Raw genomic sequence first — 16,463 nt, 5'->3', positions numbered from 1 at the left:
TGCATGGTGATTTGCAAGAAGAGGTCTATATGGAGCAGCCACCAGGTTATGTGCATGCTATTCATCCTGAGTTTGTTTGCAGGTTGAAGAAAGCCTTGTATGGCTTGAAGCAAGCACCTAGAGCATGGTCTGACAAGATAGGACAGTATCTTGTCACTATTAGCTTTCAGATTTCCAAGGCAGATTTCTCACTTTATGTGAGAAAAACAGAGAAAGGTATTATGCTACTTGTCACTTATGTTGATGATTTGATTATGACAGGTGACTATGATGAAGATATCCTTCATGTGAAAATGCTATTGAAGTAGAAGTTTGAGATGAAGGATTTGGGAGAGCTACGTTATTTCTTGGGCATTGAGGTGATTAGATCACCAAGTGGGATACATCTCTTGCAGAGGCAGTATGGATTGGACATACTGTCCAAATATGGGATAACAGGCTATAAGCCTATTTCAGTTCCTTTGGAGCAGAATGTGAAGCTGAGCACAGATGCAGGTGAGCTTTTAGAAGACCCTACTATGTACAGACGCATAGTAGGAAGTTTGATTTATATGACTATTACCAGGCCAGATTTGAGCTATGCTGTTGGATTGGTAAGTCAGTTTATGCAGGCTCCAAGGAAACCACATTTGGATGCGGCTAGACGCATACTCAGGTATGTGAAGTCCACATTGCAATATGGACTATTCTATGAGACTGGGATTCAGATACAGGCTGCATGGATACACTGATGCTGATTGGGCTGGTAGTATTTCTGATAGACGATCTACTAGTGGATATGTGTTCTCTTTTGGGAGTGCTGCAGTCACTTGGAGCACCAAGAAACAGCCTACAGTTGCCTTGTCGAGCACAGAGGCCGAGTATAGGGGTGCAGCAATGGCTGCATGTGAGGTAGCTTGGTTGCATAAGCTACTTTATGATATGCATCAGTCTACAGATGGACCAGCTGTCATTTATTGTGACAACATGAGCAGTATACACTTGGCAAATAACCCAGTCTATCATGCTAGAACAAAGCACATTGAGGTGCATTATCACTATGTGCGGGAGAGGGTTTTACTAGGTCTTATTGATCTAGTTTATGTCAGCACAGAGGATCAGGTAGCTGACATATTCACGAAGGCATTGGGCGCAGAGAAGCTGCGCAAGTTCAGAGACCTGCTTGGTGTGCAGGAATTGGGATTGAGCTCGAGGGGGAGTGTTGAGATATCGAGCTCCACTCGTGATACGCCAGGGTGACTGTTGTGTATTTATGTCACCGACTTGTCAGTTGTAGACGCAGTTGGTACACCGCCCATGAATAATAGCTACATGATAGCTATCCTTATCTACTCTAGTTCGTGGCTCAGTTAGTATGCCACCTTAGTTAGTTGAGTTTGGTTTGAGACCCATATATAGGGTTCTCCTATTTTCTTTATATGTGAGTTCTTTTGGCTTCCACAACTAAGAAGAGGAAAATTGTTTTTAGCCTCCACCCTTGTGTGTATTCCCCCATTGTGCAAGCAAGAAAGCTACAAGTGAGACTCCTTCCTTCTCTCCCACAATCTTGACAGTAGCTACCTGAATTATGATGAGTGGAGGATGTAGCATCCTAGCCGGAAGGCATCTTAGTCACTAGAATAATTTGGCCTACATGATTAGAATGATAATTTTACCCATTGTGATAGTGTGATAAGGCATCTCCACCCAAAGGCATATTGATAGCAGTGGATTTGTACAATAATTATAGGGATAATGTCAATTATTATAGCTAGACAATAAGTCCTAACTTGAAGGCATATCAATAATGTCCTTTCTTTGGTTTGCATTACTCCAGCTTAGTGGCCATGGATGACAAGTACTTAGTGAAAATAGGGGTTTTTGGACAAATAAAAGATCCTACTATTGCTTTGGATAGATATACGATTCTTCCTGTTAGGTTTATGTTTCATTTAATGAGGTTTTATTTCTTAGGGAGTTACTAACAATAGGTCATCTTTCCAAGCTAGGAAATAGTAAGGATGTGACTATGGTATCAAATGTTTGCAAGTGGTGGTATTCTTGTACCAAGCATATTTAGCATCTCATCTTTAAAACTAATTTGTTGGTGTTATACACATGGGTAATACAACTTGGAGCCTTGGATTGGGCTTGGATTATAGGGCAATATGTATTTCAAGAGACTATGCACTACCCTATTGAGCCACATATGCACAACTTTTGCTAGTCACACATTGTAAGAAAACACAATAGAGCAAAAGATAACAATGAATAAAAGTACAAGAGACAATAGGAGAAAATCTTTTTTTCTCTTTTTATCAAATTGATACAACTAATAGCTGAAGGATTTATGCACTTGTGTGCTCCTACAATCTTGGATGTGGTAATTTAGAAATATATGGGATGGAGGATAGCAACTTTGCTCAATAGATGTGTTATATGTATATATGCAAAAGCCTCATAAAGAGGTCAACATAGTAGGTGAGGAAATGGTGGAGCCATAAAGGAGGATCCATAGAGTAAGGTGTGGAAAAGGGAGGTGGATAGACAAGGTTGTTGGAAGTACTATTGACTACACATGTAGGATATTAAATGTCCTCCATCAATATGTAGGATATTGAATATCCTTCAATAGACTCATCGCTCATCAAACTCCCATTGACTCATTTGGGGGCCTTAAAATGTTTGACACTTGGAGCATATGTAGATAATTAAGAAACATGTATTTGAGTGACTTAAACCCCACCCCCCTCCCTCCCCCGCCCACCACACACACACACACACACATACACACATGCCAAAAAAAAGTCCACTCAAAGGTGAACTGCTTGTTTGGTCCAATGCCCAGTCTATGGAGATGTTGGGCTAGCTGATCACTCCCAAGAGCCTTGGTAAATATGTTAGCACGTGACATAGTGATCCGTTAGAGTTATGAGGGGGGAGACAACCTCTCAACAAAAAATAGGAGTAGCAACACTACTAGAGGGGAGATGAATAGGACATTAGGAATGTGTGATGTATAATACATGTGCATCGATTGCCACTACATCGTATCTGCTCAAGCGGCTGTTGATCACGATCTTCAGCTACGATTGGGGCATACATGAGGGAGAGAGACAAGGATAGAGAGAGAGCGTAAGGTAATGAGAGAGAGAGAGAGAGAGAGAGAGAGAGAGAGAGAGAGAGAGAGAGAGAGAGAGAGAGAGAGATCCACAATTTTGATTTTTAAAGAAGTTAAGGCTTTAAGCATCTTTTAAGCAGCAACCGATCGTGGCCCAAGCGTCACTTAAGCGACGACCTGTCATGTCATAAGCGAGGCTTACAAATTGTTTCTTTATGCATTACTTAACCAACAATAAGGCATGGCATAAGCAACACAGGTTGTTATCACCAAAGACTGTTCAGACACACACAGATAGGGGACAGGATCTCAGAGACAGAGACAGGAGTGGCGAGAACGCTATATGGATTCATTGTTAGAAGTGGTATTAAATACAGCGTAGGATCAGTTAGGGATTCATCTGATCATCATGTGAAATGGGAGTTACATCTTCATGTGAGAGTCATGTGAAGGTTACACGACTCAATTACTTTTGGGGCTTTCAATTTATTACTTCGCCACACACCCCCCTAAATTGATAAGGCCTATTACATGGATATTAGACCAAGCTGCCTGCAACTTTCAAGATGCTTTGCTTTTGCCAGTGGTTTGGTGAGGAAGTCTGCCCATTGTTGTTCTGTGCGAACATGATCAATTTGAATGCTCCCTTCATGAATCAGCTCCCTTATAAATTGCAACTTCATTGCTATGTGTTTGGTCTTCTCTGAGTGTTTCAAGTTCTGTGCGATGGTGATGGCAGACATGTTATCACAATGAAGAAGAAGTGGTTGCATAGAGAACAGGGTAGTTTCCACCAACAGGTGCTTCAACCATATGCCTTCCTTGAGAGCTAATGTCATAGAGACATACTCTGCTTCAGTCGATGACAAAGTCACTCTGTCTTGCTTCTTACTTTGCCATGCAATTGCAGCTCCTGAGAGTAGGAAGACATATCCCGATGTTGATTGTAGAGTAACCTGATCACCCCCCCAATCTGCATCGGAGTAACCTGTGAGGTAGGGTGTTGGAAGGGGCGTAGTAGCATGGTAGGAAAGACCAAAGGATTTGGTATGCTTTAGATAGCGCAGGAGGCGCTTGAGACTTTGAATGTGAGGAGTTCCAGGATGCTGCATAAAGCGGGAGAGAAGATTAGCAGCAAAGCATATGTCAAGGCGGGTACAAGTTACCAGATAACGGACACCGCCAATGATGTTGGAGTAGGGGAAGTCCTGCGGTTTTTCAGCTGATGGTTGAAGCTTTAGATTTGTGGACAGGGGTGTCTCCATGCCTTTGCAGTCTGCCATGTTGAACTTCTTGAGCAGGGACAGAATGTACGCCTCTTAAGAGAGGGTGATGGTGCCAGCAACTTGAGAAACCTGAATTCCAAGGCAATAGTGAAGAGGACCCATGTCTGTCATTGAGAAAGAAGCATGTAACTCTGCCTTAGCAACATCAAGGGCTGCCAAAGTACTGCAAAGAAGTAGAATGTCATCGACATAAATTTCCAGGAGAAGAAAAATGCATTTGGTGTGACGTGTATAGACATTCGGATCTGATTGTAGACGCTGGTAGCCCAGGTTGATCATGCACCCATGGAAACGCCTGTACCACTGAAGGGGGGATTGCTTCAGGCCGTAAAGGGATTTCAGTAGTTGGCACACATGAGTAGGATGCTCCTGGGAAATGTAACCTGGGGGCTGCTGCATATAAATCAGATCGTCCAAATCTCCATTCAAGAAGGCTGTGCGTACATCCATTTGATGAAGCAAGAAACCAAACTGCGCAGCGATTGCAATCAGCACCCGAAAGGTGGTGATGCGTAAAACAGGAGAGAATGTTTCACTGTAATCAAGCCCAGGTACTTGAGAGAACCCACGAGCCACAAGGCGTGCCTTGTAGCGGGAAATAGTGCCATCAGCATGAAGCTTCTTCCTCAGCAGCCATTTGCAAGTAACCAGTTTTCTGTCAGGTGGAGCAGGTATCAGCATCCAAGTGCGATTATCCATCAAGGATTGGAATTCTGAATCCATTGCTGCTTGCCATTTGGATGCATCAGCTCCAGACAGAGCTTCTTCCACAGAGATTGCATCAATTGGCTCAAGAGACAGTGGCAGCGCAGCGTGATCATCTTGAGGAACATGAACCTGAGAATTAAAAATGTTGAAGACCTGAGGGGAGGAGGGATTTTTCTCAGGAGCATCTAGGTGTAACAGATCACTTGAAGTGTCCAGCGAAAGGGACAAATTGCTGCTGTCATAAATCTCCCTCAGAGAGCGCATCTTTGGGGATAGGCAAGATCGAGCTCTTGGAGCACGGGCCCGTACAGAAGGTTGATAGATGGATTCCACAGGGACATGAGTTTGAGCATGCCGCACAGAAGAAGGTGGACTGGGAATATCTGGGTGTACTGCTGTAGGGGATTGAGAGGCTATATCTGTAGAGCTTGAGTTTGGCAGGTCAATGAGTTCCTGAGCTGTACTTTTGAAAGGAGTGCTGCCCTTATACAGTGGATTTGGTGACTGAGGGAAGAGGTAAGATCTGGTCCTGCCTGCAAGGGACCAAGGGGGAGCTCGAAGTGGAAGTGGAGTTCCGACCGGGTTGGGTGATGGAGGAGCTGGTGGATGTTGAGGGGCAGCTGGTTGGGGTACCAGTGGAGGAACATGCACCACCAAATCAGGTTCTTCCCATTCAACCTAAGGTGTAGAAGTCGGCTCAGAAACTGAGGGGCATGGCATTGCTTCTTTAGGTGGTTCAAGAGGAGGAATAGACAGTCCACCAGCATGTTGAGGGGATATTAGAGAGTTTTCATCAAAATACACAGAGTGAGAGAATTGAAATTTCTGCTGCTGAGGATCATACAACCTGTAGGCTTTCATCCCAAAGCGGTCACCGTAGCCTACAAAGATCATCTGCTCACCTGTGTTGTCGAGCTTTTGGCGCAGAGACCGCCTTTACTGGGTAAGCCATGCACCCAAAGATGCGAAGCTGATCCAAATTTGGAACTTTCCTGTACCAATGGAAATACGGTGTGTATCGTGGATCAATGGAATGGGGTATCCGATTCTGCAGAAAGCAGGCAGTCGCCAGAGCTTCCTCCCAGTAAGATTTAGATAATCCAGCGGTAAGCAGCATAGCACGAGCAGATTGGACGAGGGTTCGATTCTTTCGCTCGGAGACACCATTTTGCTGTGGGGAATAGGGGACTGTAAATTGCTGCTGAATTCCTTCCTTTTGACAGAAATCTTGGAAAGCCTTCGATTTGTATTCACCTCCATTGTCTGAGCGGAGCACTTGAACAGGGAGGTCATGTGCTCTCAAAACTTGCTTACAATAAGCTTGAAAGCATGCAAGAACAAGAGACTTAAGCTTCAAGAAGTACACGGTGGTATATCTGCAAAAATCATCAACAAAGGTGAGAAAATAAAGAGAGCCTGTAAGTGATGTGGTTTCCATCGGGCCGCACAGATCGCTGTGGACAAGCTGGTTCAGTTGTGTCGATCTAGTCTGGGACCGAGGAAAAGGTTTGTGACTAGCTTTTCCAAGGAGACATCCTTCACAGAGATCAATTTGAGAAAGGCTTTCAGGAAGACCTCGACAAAGATTTTTCTGCCTCATGTGGTGAAGGGTTTTAGTGTTAATGTGTCCCAGCCTGTAATGCCACAGCAAAGTAGAGAAAGCTTTAGATAGATTTAAGGACAAAGTTGAAGTAGAGGCATTGAGGGTATGTGGGCTTTGCTGGGAAATTAGGAGTGGGTAAAGCCGGTTCTTCTGTTGAATCCTGATGGTTTCAAACTGGCCTGATGGAAGCTTAAAGTGCACTACACAGTAGTCGTGAAAGAACTCAATGGAGGATCCTTTTATCGTGGCAGCAGTAACAGAGAGGATATTGCGGCTAAGGCCCGAGACATGATACACATCATGTACCTTGACAGTGGTTCCACTGGGCAAGATGACAGGCATATAACCCAGGCCCACTACACTGAGACTTCGATTGTCACCAAGGAAGACCTGCACACTTGTGGGAAAAGATTTGTAGCCACAAAGCATGTGCTGATGAGGTGTCATGTGATGTGTCGCACCCGTATCAAGCAACCATTCTGATGCATCATTAAGTTGAACGTGCATTGAATTAAGAAGTGAATGGAAGAGCTGCAGCGAATCGATACCATAGTGACCAAGTGCATGGTCCGCCACTCGATGTAGATGAGATTGCGGACGACGATCAGTGCACTGCTGATCCCGTCGCTTGGTGCGACAGTCACGCTCCACATGGCCATGCCGTTTGCAATATCCACACACGATGGTGAGTGGGGTGTTCGGTCTTGGCGGGTTTCTTGGGATTCCGCTTGACCTGCGAAAGGGCCTCCGTCTGAAGTTTCCTGGAGCGCGTTGCAAGTATTGTGCAGTATGTGGAACTGCAGCAGGGGTGTCTGTTGAAGAGGATCCACTCCTCATAGTATCCGCTTGGAGGATTCTTGCAATGAGGGTCTCAACAGTGAGACCGACCACCGAGGCTTGGGTGGTAATGAAAGGCCGCCAAGTTGATGGGAGGGCAACGAGGAGGAGCATGGATTGGAGAGCATCATCCAATTGGAGGCCAGACAGAAGGGCATTGTCAAGAAGAGTGCGCCACTCATCAACAAACTTTGGCGTGCTTTGCTACTCCATGAGGGTTGCGGTCAACAGTTTTTTGAGGGCTGTGACCCTTGTGATAAGGTCCTCATGATGGTAAGTTGAGCGTAAGAATGCCCATATTTCAGCAGATGTCTTACAGCGTCTGACCATCTGGACTTGGCGGTCACCCAAGTGTAACATGAGTTCCGATTGTGCCTGCAGGTCATTCGTGGTCCAATCATTGCGGTCAGGGCTATTAGCAGTGGGCTTGGCTTTAGTGCCATCAACAATCTCCCAGAGGGAGGCTCGTTTGAGCAGGAGGGTCACCCTGGTGGCCCACGTGAGATAGTTGGGACCTGCTAATTTGTCTAGGTTGTAGGCTCGCACAGTGGCAGGAATGAATGAGGAAGGTGCTGCTTGGGGCTAAGCCATGCTTGATGTCCGGATCACCAAGTATGGGCGCCTAAGCAGAGAATGTAGGGGAAGGGTGGTGGGTTGGCTAGCATGTGTGATGCTCTGATACCATGTTCAGACACACACAGACAGGGGACAGGATCTCAGAGACAGAGACAGGAGTGGCGAGAACGCTATATGGATTCATTGTTAGAAGTGGTATTAAATACAGCGTAGGATCATTTAGGGATTCATCTGATCATCATGTGAAATGGGAGTTACATCTTCATGTGAGAGTCATGTGAAGGTTACACGACTCAATTACTTTTGGGGCTTTCAATTTATTACTTCGCCACAAAGACGACACATAAATGATGGCCCGTAGTCACGATTGTAACGATGTTGGCCTTCAACGTTGCATAAGCATTGCATTTCATCGTCGTTAAAGCCTCTCCAACTTGTAGCAGACTAGGACACAATTGGAGCATGTGAAATGCCTTTATTTTTCAAGCTAATAGTCGAATAAACGATCTGCGCATTTCTTTTTTGTAATTTACCGATTGCCCATTGAGAGAGAGAGAGAGAGAGATCTTTTATCATGAAAGCTCCATGCAAGACAAATTTGTGAGAGCTGGTGTTAATATAGCCTTTATAAGCACCCAAATGGCTTCCTTCAAAATGCATTACAAACCTTTAATCTTTTAAAGGCTTGTGATGCGAATATGTGTATGCAATGTGTATAATGTACAAGTTTAGCCGGGGATTTAATATTTTCCCCTTGGCTGCATGCTAAGATTATTCTCCTTTAGCAAAGAGCTTGCCCTGCTTTCATGGTATATATGCCATTCCATATGGCCCCCCTAGCACGTTGATGCACGAAGCAACTATGGCATCAACTACATACATGTAACATGGCTTACCATGGCATTTACGAGCTATTCTACATGCAATCCATCCCAATATGCCACCCCTTCATTCCCAAGCTACCATGAGCATGCATGCATTGCCATCCATCGTACGCTTCAAGAATGTGAATAAATTATGCATTTACTTAAGATTCTGGTATTCTCTGCAGGGTTGGTGTCCACGATGAACGAGAGGAAGAGAATGAACTCGTGTCTTTTTGAACAAGAGCTCCTATACAGTGGCTTGAGATAGTCGAGCTGATTGTGGCAGCTCTAGTCACTGTAGGTGTTGTGATTGCAGCTTGCTTTAACAGAGGGGTCAGGAGGCCTTCTATTAATGCATTAGCTTCTGTATCACTGGCTTCCCACATGGCTTCCAGCTGCTTCTTGGAGACCACTACTCTGAGGCGCAAACGGGCTACTCCATTGAAGGAAGGCGGTAGCAGCTCCACAGATGGCTTTCTTGCAGACACGACCTCCATGTTTTGGCCATGGTTAGGGTCAAGAACAGCTGCAATATTCTCTTTCTTTCCTTCGTGCTGCTCTTCTTGTTCTGTTTCGTCTCCTTCTATCGCAGCTCCTTTATATTCTTCATCTGAGGAGCCTAGGGTTACAGGGCAGGGTGCAAAGGATACTCGGCGGTTTACTTTAGTCACTGGCGCTTTAGCTGGCAAGGGGACGAGGACGTAAAGCTGACTCGGCTGCAGAGAATGTGTGTCTGGGAGAGGTCGAGGCCTGCTGCAGCCGAGCTTGCTGCCTGCAGAACTACTGTCATTAATGGTACTAGAGTGGAGGAAAATGGCATGTCCTGGATAATCTGCCAGCACTTCTTTCACAATGATGGGTGCGTGGAACTTAAGGCAGTGGCAGCCATCAGCCAGCATAACCTTAATCTTGATGCGAGAGGTGATAAGTGGAGCTGCAAGGAGATACGAGGAGGCGCAGCCCATGGTTGGGGAAGGTCAGCAATATAATCTCTCTCTCTCTCTCTCTCTCTCTCTCTCTCTCTCTCTCTCTCTCTCTCTGTGTCTTAGAATGGGAGGACAACAATGAATGCAGATGGTATTATAAGAAGACAGATATGATTGAGCCTGCTAGACTGTGTTACAGTCAGTAATATAATCTCTCTCTCTGTGTTTCTGTCTGTGTGTCGTAGAATGGGAGGACAACAATGAGTGTAGATGGTGTGAGAAGACAGATATGATTGAGCCTGCTAGACTGTGTTACATATATAGGCTGGCCGCTATATGGCAGTCAAGCGCTCCAGTGCACCGAGAGAGAGAGAGAGAGAGAGAGAGAGGCTATCTAGCCTAGTAGCCAGCTCTGAGGCAGCGGAGTGAAGGAGGGAGGGAGGAAGGGTTCAAGGCAGGGAGGGAGCCTGGAGGGCGTATATCTAGCCTAGCGAAGTCGTGAAAATGTCAAAGTGGCGGCTGTACCGATGAATACGCCAGCTCAAATTTCATCGGTCGTACGTCGATTTTAACATTTTGTTTCTTTCCTGTCTCTTTCTTTTGTCTGGAATTGAAGCAGGCGTGCTGAATCCTGATTCGTGCTGAATGATCAATCGGGCGGTTTCTTCCCTGCCTCCCGGGGCATGACACTGTTGCGACCTAATTTATCGTCCGAGAGACGGGTCACGGACTATCAGACCAAGTAAACGTCGACGACATCAGACTTTTATTCTCATGGTAACTATGTCTTTTTCCCTAATGGTGATCATACAAACATGAGCAGAAAACACAGCTAATAATATAATATATAGCTAGTGAGCGGGTCGATCTTAGATGCTCTTAACTTTTAAGAATACTCAATTGAATCGACTCCCTTTAAGTCTTTCTCCCCCTCATTGATGACGGAAACTTTCAACTTTCAAGTATCCTTAAAGGCTAGGCCTGAGATGCTCATAACTTATAAGTATTAAGAATACTTAATTCAATGACTTCCTTTAAGTCTTTCTCCCCCTCATCGATGACTGAAACTTTCTAGTATCCTTAAAGGCTAGGCCTATGGATAATGGCATGCAAAATATATTCAAAGTGCCTTGTCATGATTTGTCTTGCTTGTTACCCCTTCAAGTCTATTTCCCCTCATTGGTGACACAAACTTTCTAGCGTGCTTAAAAATTTTAAGTGAATATGAAAAGATGTATTAAAAAGGAGTAAAGATTCACACATGGATGACTTTTTATTCAAGAAGTTTAACCTTGGGCAAGTTCTAGCATAATCTATTACAAAACTTGGCAAGCTCTTCCTAACTAGCCATTGCATATTGCATCAAATCTTCTACTTAAGCTATTGAAGGGCTCTCTAACGTACTTTATCTCAAACACACTTATGCATGGCAATGCATAGACTTCTTCCCAAGAGGCCTCCTTTTCTCCATGTGAATTCTTCTTTCTTCATGGGCCCCATAGTTTCTTGACTTCCTAACCTCCTCGTCCTCGTCCTTGTCCTTCTTCTTCTTCTATTTATTCTTTTTATTCTTGTAGTTCTTGTGGTCTTCAATTTTTGGTCCCACAATCATTACCTATGTCAAAAAATCAAAAGTCAGACCATTTTGAACTTCCATGCAAGTTAATTGTTCTTAACAAGCTTCTCATTGACAATCTGGTTGAAGTTGTCAAACATTTTGACAAAACAAAATATCTTGCAAAAATCTACAATCTACAAGCAAGCTAATACTAGGTGCATCACAACTAAACACGCAACCTTTCTCAGTGACTACACAGCAACAATTACAATCTGCAATCTGTATGCAAATTTCTTTTATGTCTGCAACCCAACAAACACTTGAAACCTTATAGTTTTAAAACCTATATCTTCTCCTTATTGGTCACTACCTCTTCGATGTTGTAAATGCTCCTGAATCTGAGCTAGCTATATGCCCTAGTTCTCAAGGGAGAGGTCGTACTTTGCTCTTTCCTCTTTCATGAAGGGGAGGAAATGGGCTCCGTCTTGCTGCGGCATCTTCAGCTTCTGTCATAAGCCATGGTTTGTCATTAGTGTGGCCTGCACAGGTCTGTGCTAAATATTTCAAAATCTGTGAGGAATTTGAAAAACTTTCTTCTACAAAGTTGTAGACCACATCGAAACGGTCAGGAATCACGGGCCGTTTCTCCAAAAACTATTTTTGTAGCAAAATATAGCTTCTACAAAAAAACGGGTTGTAGGCACGGTCTCATTTGATGACATTTTCTTCAGATCTGATGTCTTGTTGTCAAATGGCCACTGCCAAGCCTTCAGGCTTCAGGTGTTCAAGATCTAATACCATGTTAGAAGAGAGGGAGAGAGACAGAGTGGAGCGGAAGATGAGCCTCAACACATTGTTGTTCTTCTTCCATTATTTTTCCATCATACTAACTGAAAGAGACTTATACACATAGGTATGACTAACCAAGACTAATTGTGGGTAAGTCATTGACTACACTGACTTATTCAACGTCACACACATGTACAGCTATATCCAGCTAATGTTCGTCACACACATAAAGATAGATTGACTGAAGAGTAATGGGAGCTTGATATTCTAATAGAATCAAATCAAATGCACAAGGAAAACAATAAAGGAAAAACACACATAGGAGACCTCAATGGTAGGAAACAACTTGTGATTGAGAAAATGTCAATAAAATTCGAAATCAATAGACTACTTGGAGGAAAAATTCTAATTATGTACTAAAAACATTTTAGTCTGCCAAGCATGAAGTGATTTCTTCCAGCAAGTGACTATTTTGAAAATGAGTTGAAGTGTAAAATTTCATGTCTTAGATCAGATGGAGGTGGAGAATATGTCTCTAATTACTTTGATAGGTACCTTGCTAAACATGGGATCAGAAGACAGTTAACTTGTAGCTATACACCGCAGCAAAATGGTGTAGCAGAAATGAAATATAGGGTACTGATGGAATCGAGAAGAGTTTGCCAAATGGTTATTGGGCTGAAGCAATAGTGACTACTGTCTATGTGCTAAATAGAACTCCTACAGCAGGGATTCATGATGTAACTCTATATGAGAGGTTGTATGGTCATAAGCCTGACATTTCACACTTGAAGGTATTTGGTATCATTGCATATGTGCATGTTCCTGATGAAAAGAGGAAGAAATTGGATCCTAAATCTGTCAAGAGTGTGTTCCTTGGTTATGCACAAGACCAGAAAGCTTACAAGTGTTATGTACCATCTACACATGAGACATTGATTAGCAAAGATGTTATTTTTTATGAGTTGGCATCGTGGTGGGCTACTGATGGATCAACCAACATTAGTAATGTTGAAAATACACCTACAGTGAGTACATCTATGAGTGGTCCTACAGGTCACCTACAGTAAGTCCTTGGTCAGGTTGCTTGCGGAGTTGTACTCCTAAGTCCACTGACATGGATATGTCAGTGAGGGGGAGATTGGATAAGGGAAAAGAAAAGATACTTGAGGATGTGGCAGGTCCACTTACAGCAAGTTATGAGTCATCTAACAGCGAGAGTTTGGATAGTGAGTTGGGCATTCCATCTATTATGATGCCTGGAGCAAGGTAGAGTCGTTATGTACTGCCTCATGACAGGCAAGCTCAGAGTGAGCCACAGTTACGGAGATATGAGAGAGTCAGAAAACCAATTGACAGGTTTACATACACTAGTTATTCAGCCCGCCATTAGGCATATGTGGCTAGTGTGACAAGTTACAAAGAACCTACAAAGTTTGATGATGTAGTTACAGATGATAACTGGTGCGCTGCCATGGATGAGGAGTATGAAGCCCTGGCTGGAAATGAGACATGGGAATTGGTTGAGTTGCCTTAAGGCAAAGTCCCCATTGGCTGCAAATGGGTGTACAAGGTTAAGTGCAAGTCAAATGGTTCATTAAAACACTATAAGGCCAGGCTGGTTGCAAATAGGTATGCGTAGCAGTATGGCCTTGACTATGAGGAGACTTTCAATCCAATGGCTAAAATGGCAATAGTCAGAATTGTCATTGCTTTGACAACATGCAAAGGCTGAAAATTATGGCAAATGGATGTCAAGAATGCTTTCTTGAACGGTGATTTGGTTGAGGAAGTATATATGGAGCAGCCTGAAGGCTATGTTCACCTAGACTTTTGTACACATGTATGTAAGCTGAAAAAGGCTTTATATGGACTGAAACAGGCATCTAGAGCATGGAATGCTCAGATCAACAGTTATTTAAAGCAACATGGATTTAGATTGGGTGATGTAGATCACAGTTTGTTCACGAAGAAGATACATCATGGATATGTGTTTCTATTGGTTTATGTAGATGATCTTATCATCACCTGAGATGATAAAGAGGGCATTGCTGAAATTAAATCATGTTTACAGGCTAAATTTAGAGTCAAAGACCTTGGTGAACTAAAGTATTTTCTTGGGATTGAGGTAGTCTCTACACCTCAAGGTATATGGCTGCTACAAAAGCAGTATGCTCATGACATGTTACAGAAGTATGGTATGGCTGAATGCAAGCCTATGGAGACACCTCTTGATCAGAATATCAAGCTGCAAATTGATGTTAGGGATTACATAGAGAATGTGACAATGTATCGAAAAATGGTGGGCAGCTTGATATACTTGACTATTACCAGTCCTGACTTATGTTATGCAGTGGGGCTGATTAGTCAGTTTATGCAGAAGCCTCGCAAAACCACATTTAGATGCAGTCAAGAGGATCATGAGATAAATAAAGGATACTACAGATTATGGGTTGTTTTATGCATATGGAAAATCCCTTGACTTGACAGGGTTTACTGATGCTCATTGGGCTAGTTGTGCCTATGAGAGAAGGTCAACCAGTGGTTATGCATTTGGATTGGGCAACAGTATGATTAGTTGCTAGAGTAAGAAACAACCTACTATTGCATTGTCTAGTATAGAAGTTGAGTAGAGAGGAGCTTCCTTAGCAACTTGCGAAGCAGTTTAGTTGATGAAACTGTTGAAAGGCTTGGGAATACAGTTGGAAAGTAGAGTGAGATTGCATTGTGATAACCTCAGTAGTGTTATGTTGGCTAGCAATCATGTCTACCATGCTAGGTCTAAACATATTGAGATTCACTACCATTTCATCAGAGAAATAGTTCTTACAGGGCAGATTGACTTGATTCATGTGAAGACTAAAGACCAGGTAGTAGATATATTTACCAAGTCTCTGTCAAGATTGTGGGAGAGAAGGAAGGAGTCTCACTTGTACCTTTCTTGCTTGCACAATGGGGGAATACACACAAGGGTGGAGGCTGAAAACAGTTTTCCTCTTCTTAGTTGTGTAAGCCAAAAAAACTCACATACAAAGAAATAGAAGAACCCTATATATGGGTCTCAAACCAAACTCAAATAACTAAGGTGACATACTAACTAAGCCACAAACTAGAGTAGATAAGGATAGCTGTCATCTAGCTATTATTCATGGGCGGTGTACCAACCGCATCTGCAACTAACACGTCGGTGACATAAATGCACAACGGTCACCCTCGCATATCACGAGTGGAGCTCGATATCTCAACACTCCCCCTCGAGCTCAATCCCAATTCCTGCACACCAAGCAGGTCTCTGAACTTGCGCAGCTTCTCTGTGCCCAATGCCTTCGTAAATATGTCAGCTACCTGATCCTCTGTGCTGACATAAACTAGATCAATAAGACCTAGTAAAACCCTCTCCCGTACATAGTGATAATTCACCTCAATGTGCTTTGTTCTAGCATGATAGATTGGGTTATTTGCCAAGTGTATACTACTCATGTTGTCACAATAAATGACAACTGGCCCATCTGTAGGCTGATGCATATCATAAAGTAGCTTATGCAACCAAGCTACCTCACATGCAGCCATTGCTGCACCCCTGTACTCGGCCTCTGTGCTCGACAAGGCAACTGTAGGCTGTTTCTTGCTGCTCCAAGTGACTGCAGCACTCCCAAAAGAGAACACATATCCACTGGTAGATCGTCTATCAGAAATACTACCAGCCCAATCAGCATCAGTGTATCCATGCAGCCTGTATCTGAACCCCAGTCTCATAGAATAGTCCATACTGCAATGTGGACTTCACATACCTGAGTATCTATCTAGCCGCATCCAAATGCGGTTTCCTTGGAGCCTGCATAAACTGACTTACCAATCCAACAGCATAGCTCAAATCTGGCCTGGTAATAGTCATATAAATCAAACTTCCTACTATGCGTCTGTACATAGTAGGATCTTCCAGAAGCTCACCTGCATCTGTGCTCAGCTTCACATTCTGCTCCAAAGGAACTGAAATAGGCTTACAGCCTGTCATCCCATATTTGGACAGCATGTCCAATCCATACTGCCTCTGCAAGAGCTGTATCCCACTTGGTGATCTAATCACCTCAATGCCCAAGAAATAACGCAGCTCTCCCAAATCCTTCATCTCAAACTTCTGCTTCAATAGCATTTTCACATGAAGGATATCTTCATCACTGTCACCTGTCATAATCAAATCATCAACATAAATG

General features: G+C 43.5%; 1 protein-coding gene and 1 pseudogene across 1 annotated transcript; both read right to left on the bottom strand.

Annotated features, from left to right (window-relative positions):
- Nucleotides 1–3,627: 3,627 nt before the first annotated feature.
- On the bottom strand, nt 3,628–4,383 carry LOC148025895 (secreted RxLR effector protein 161 pseudogene; annotated as a pseudogene).
- Nucleotides 4,384–9,137: 4,754 nt separating this feature from the next.
- On the bottom strand, nt 9,138–9,941 carry LOC148025894 (uncharacterized). Its single transcript, XM_087692027.1, has one exon. The coding sequence runs from the start codon at nt 9,939–9,941 to the stop codon at nt 9,138–9,140; it is 804 nt and encodes a 267-aa protein (XP_087548153.1).
- Between the last annotated feature and the right edge of the window lie 6,522 nt (nt 9,942–16,463).

This window comes from Lygodium microphyllum, chromosome 14 (genome assembly GCF_053477565.2).
Source record: "Lygodium microphyllum isolate KBCC chromosome 14, Lygodium_microphyllum_v1.1.10, whole genome shotgun sequence".
Classification (NCBI taxonomy): domain Eukaryota; kingdom Viridiplantae; phylum Streptophyta; class Polypodiopsida; order Schizaeales; family Lygodiaceae; genus Lygodium; species Lygodium microphyllum.
The sequence above is the reverse complement of the archived record's forward strand: the minus strand, read 5'-3'. Positions and strand labels throughout refer to the sequence as shown.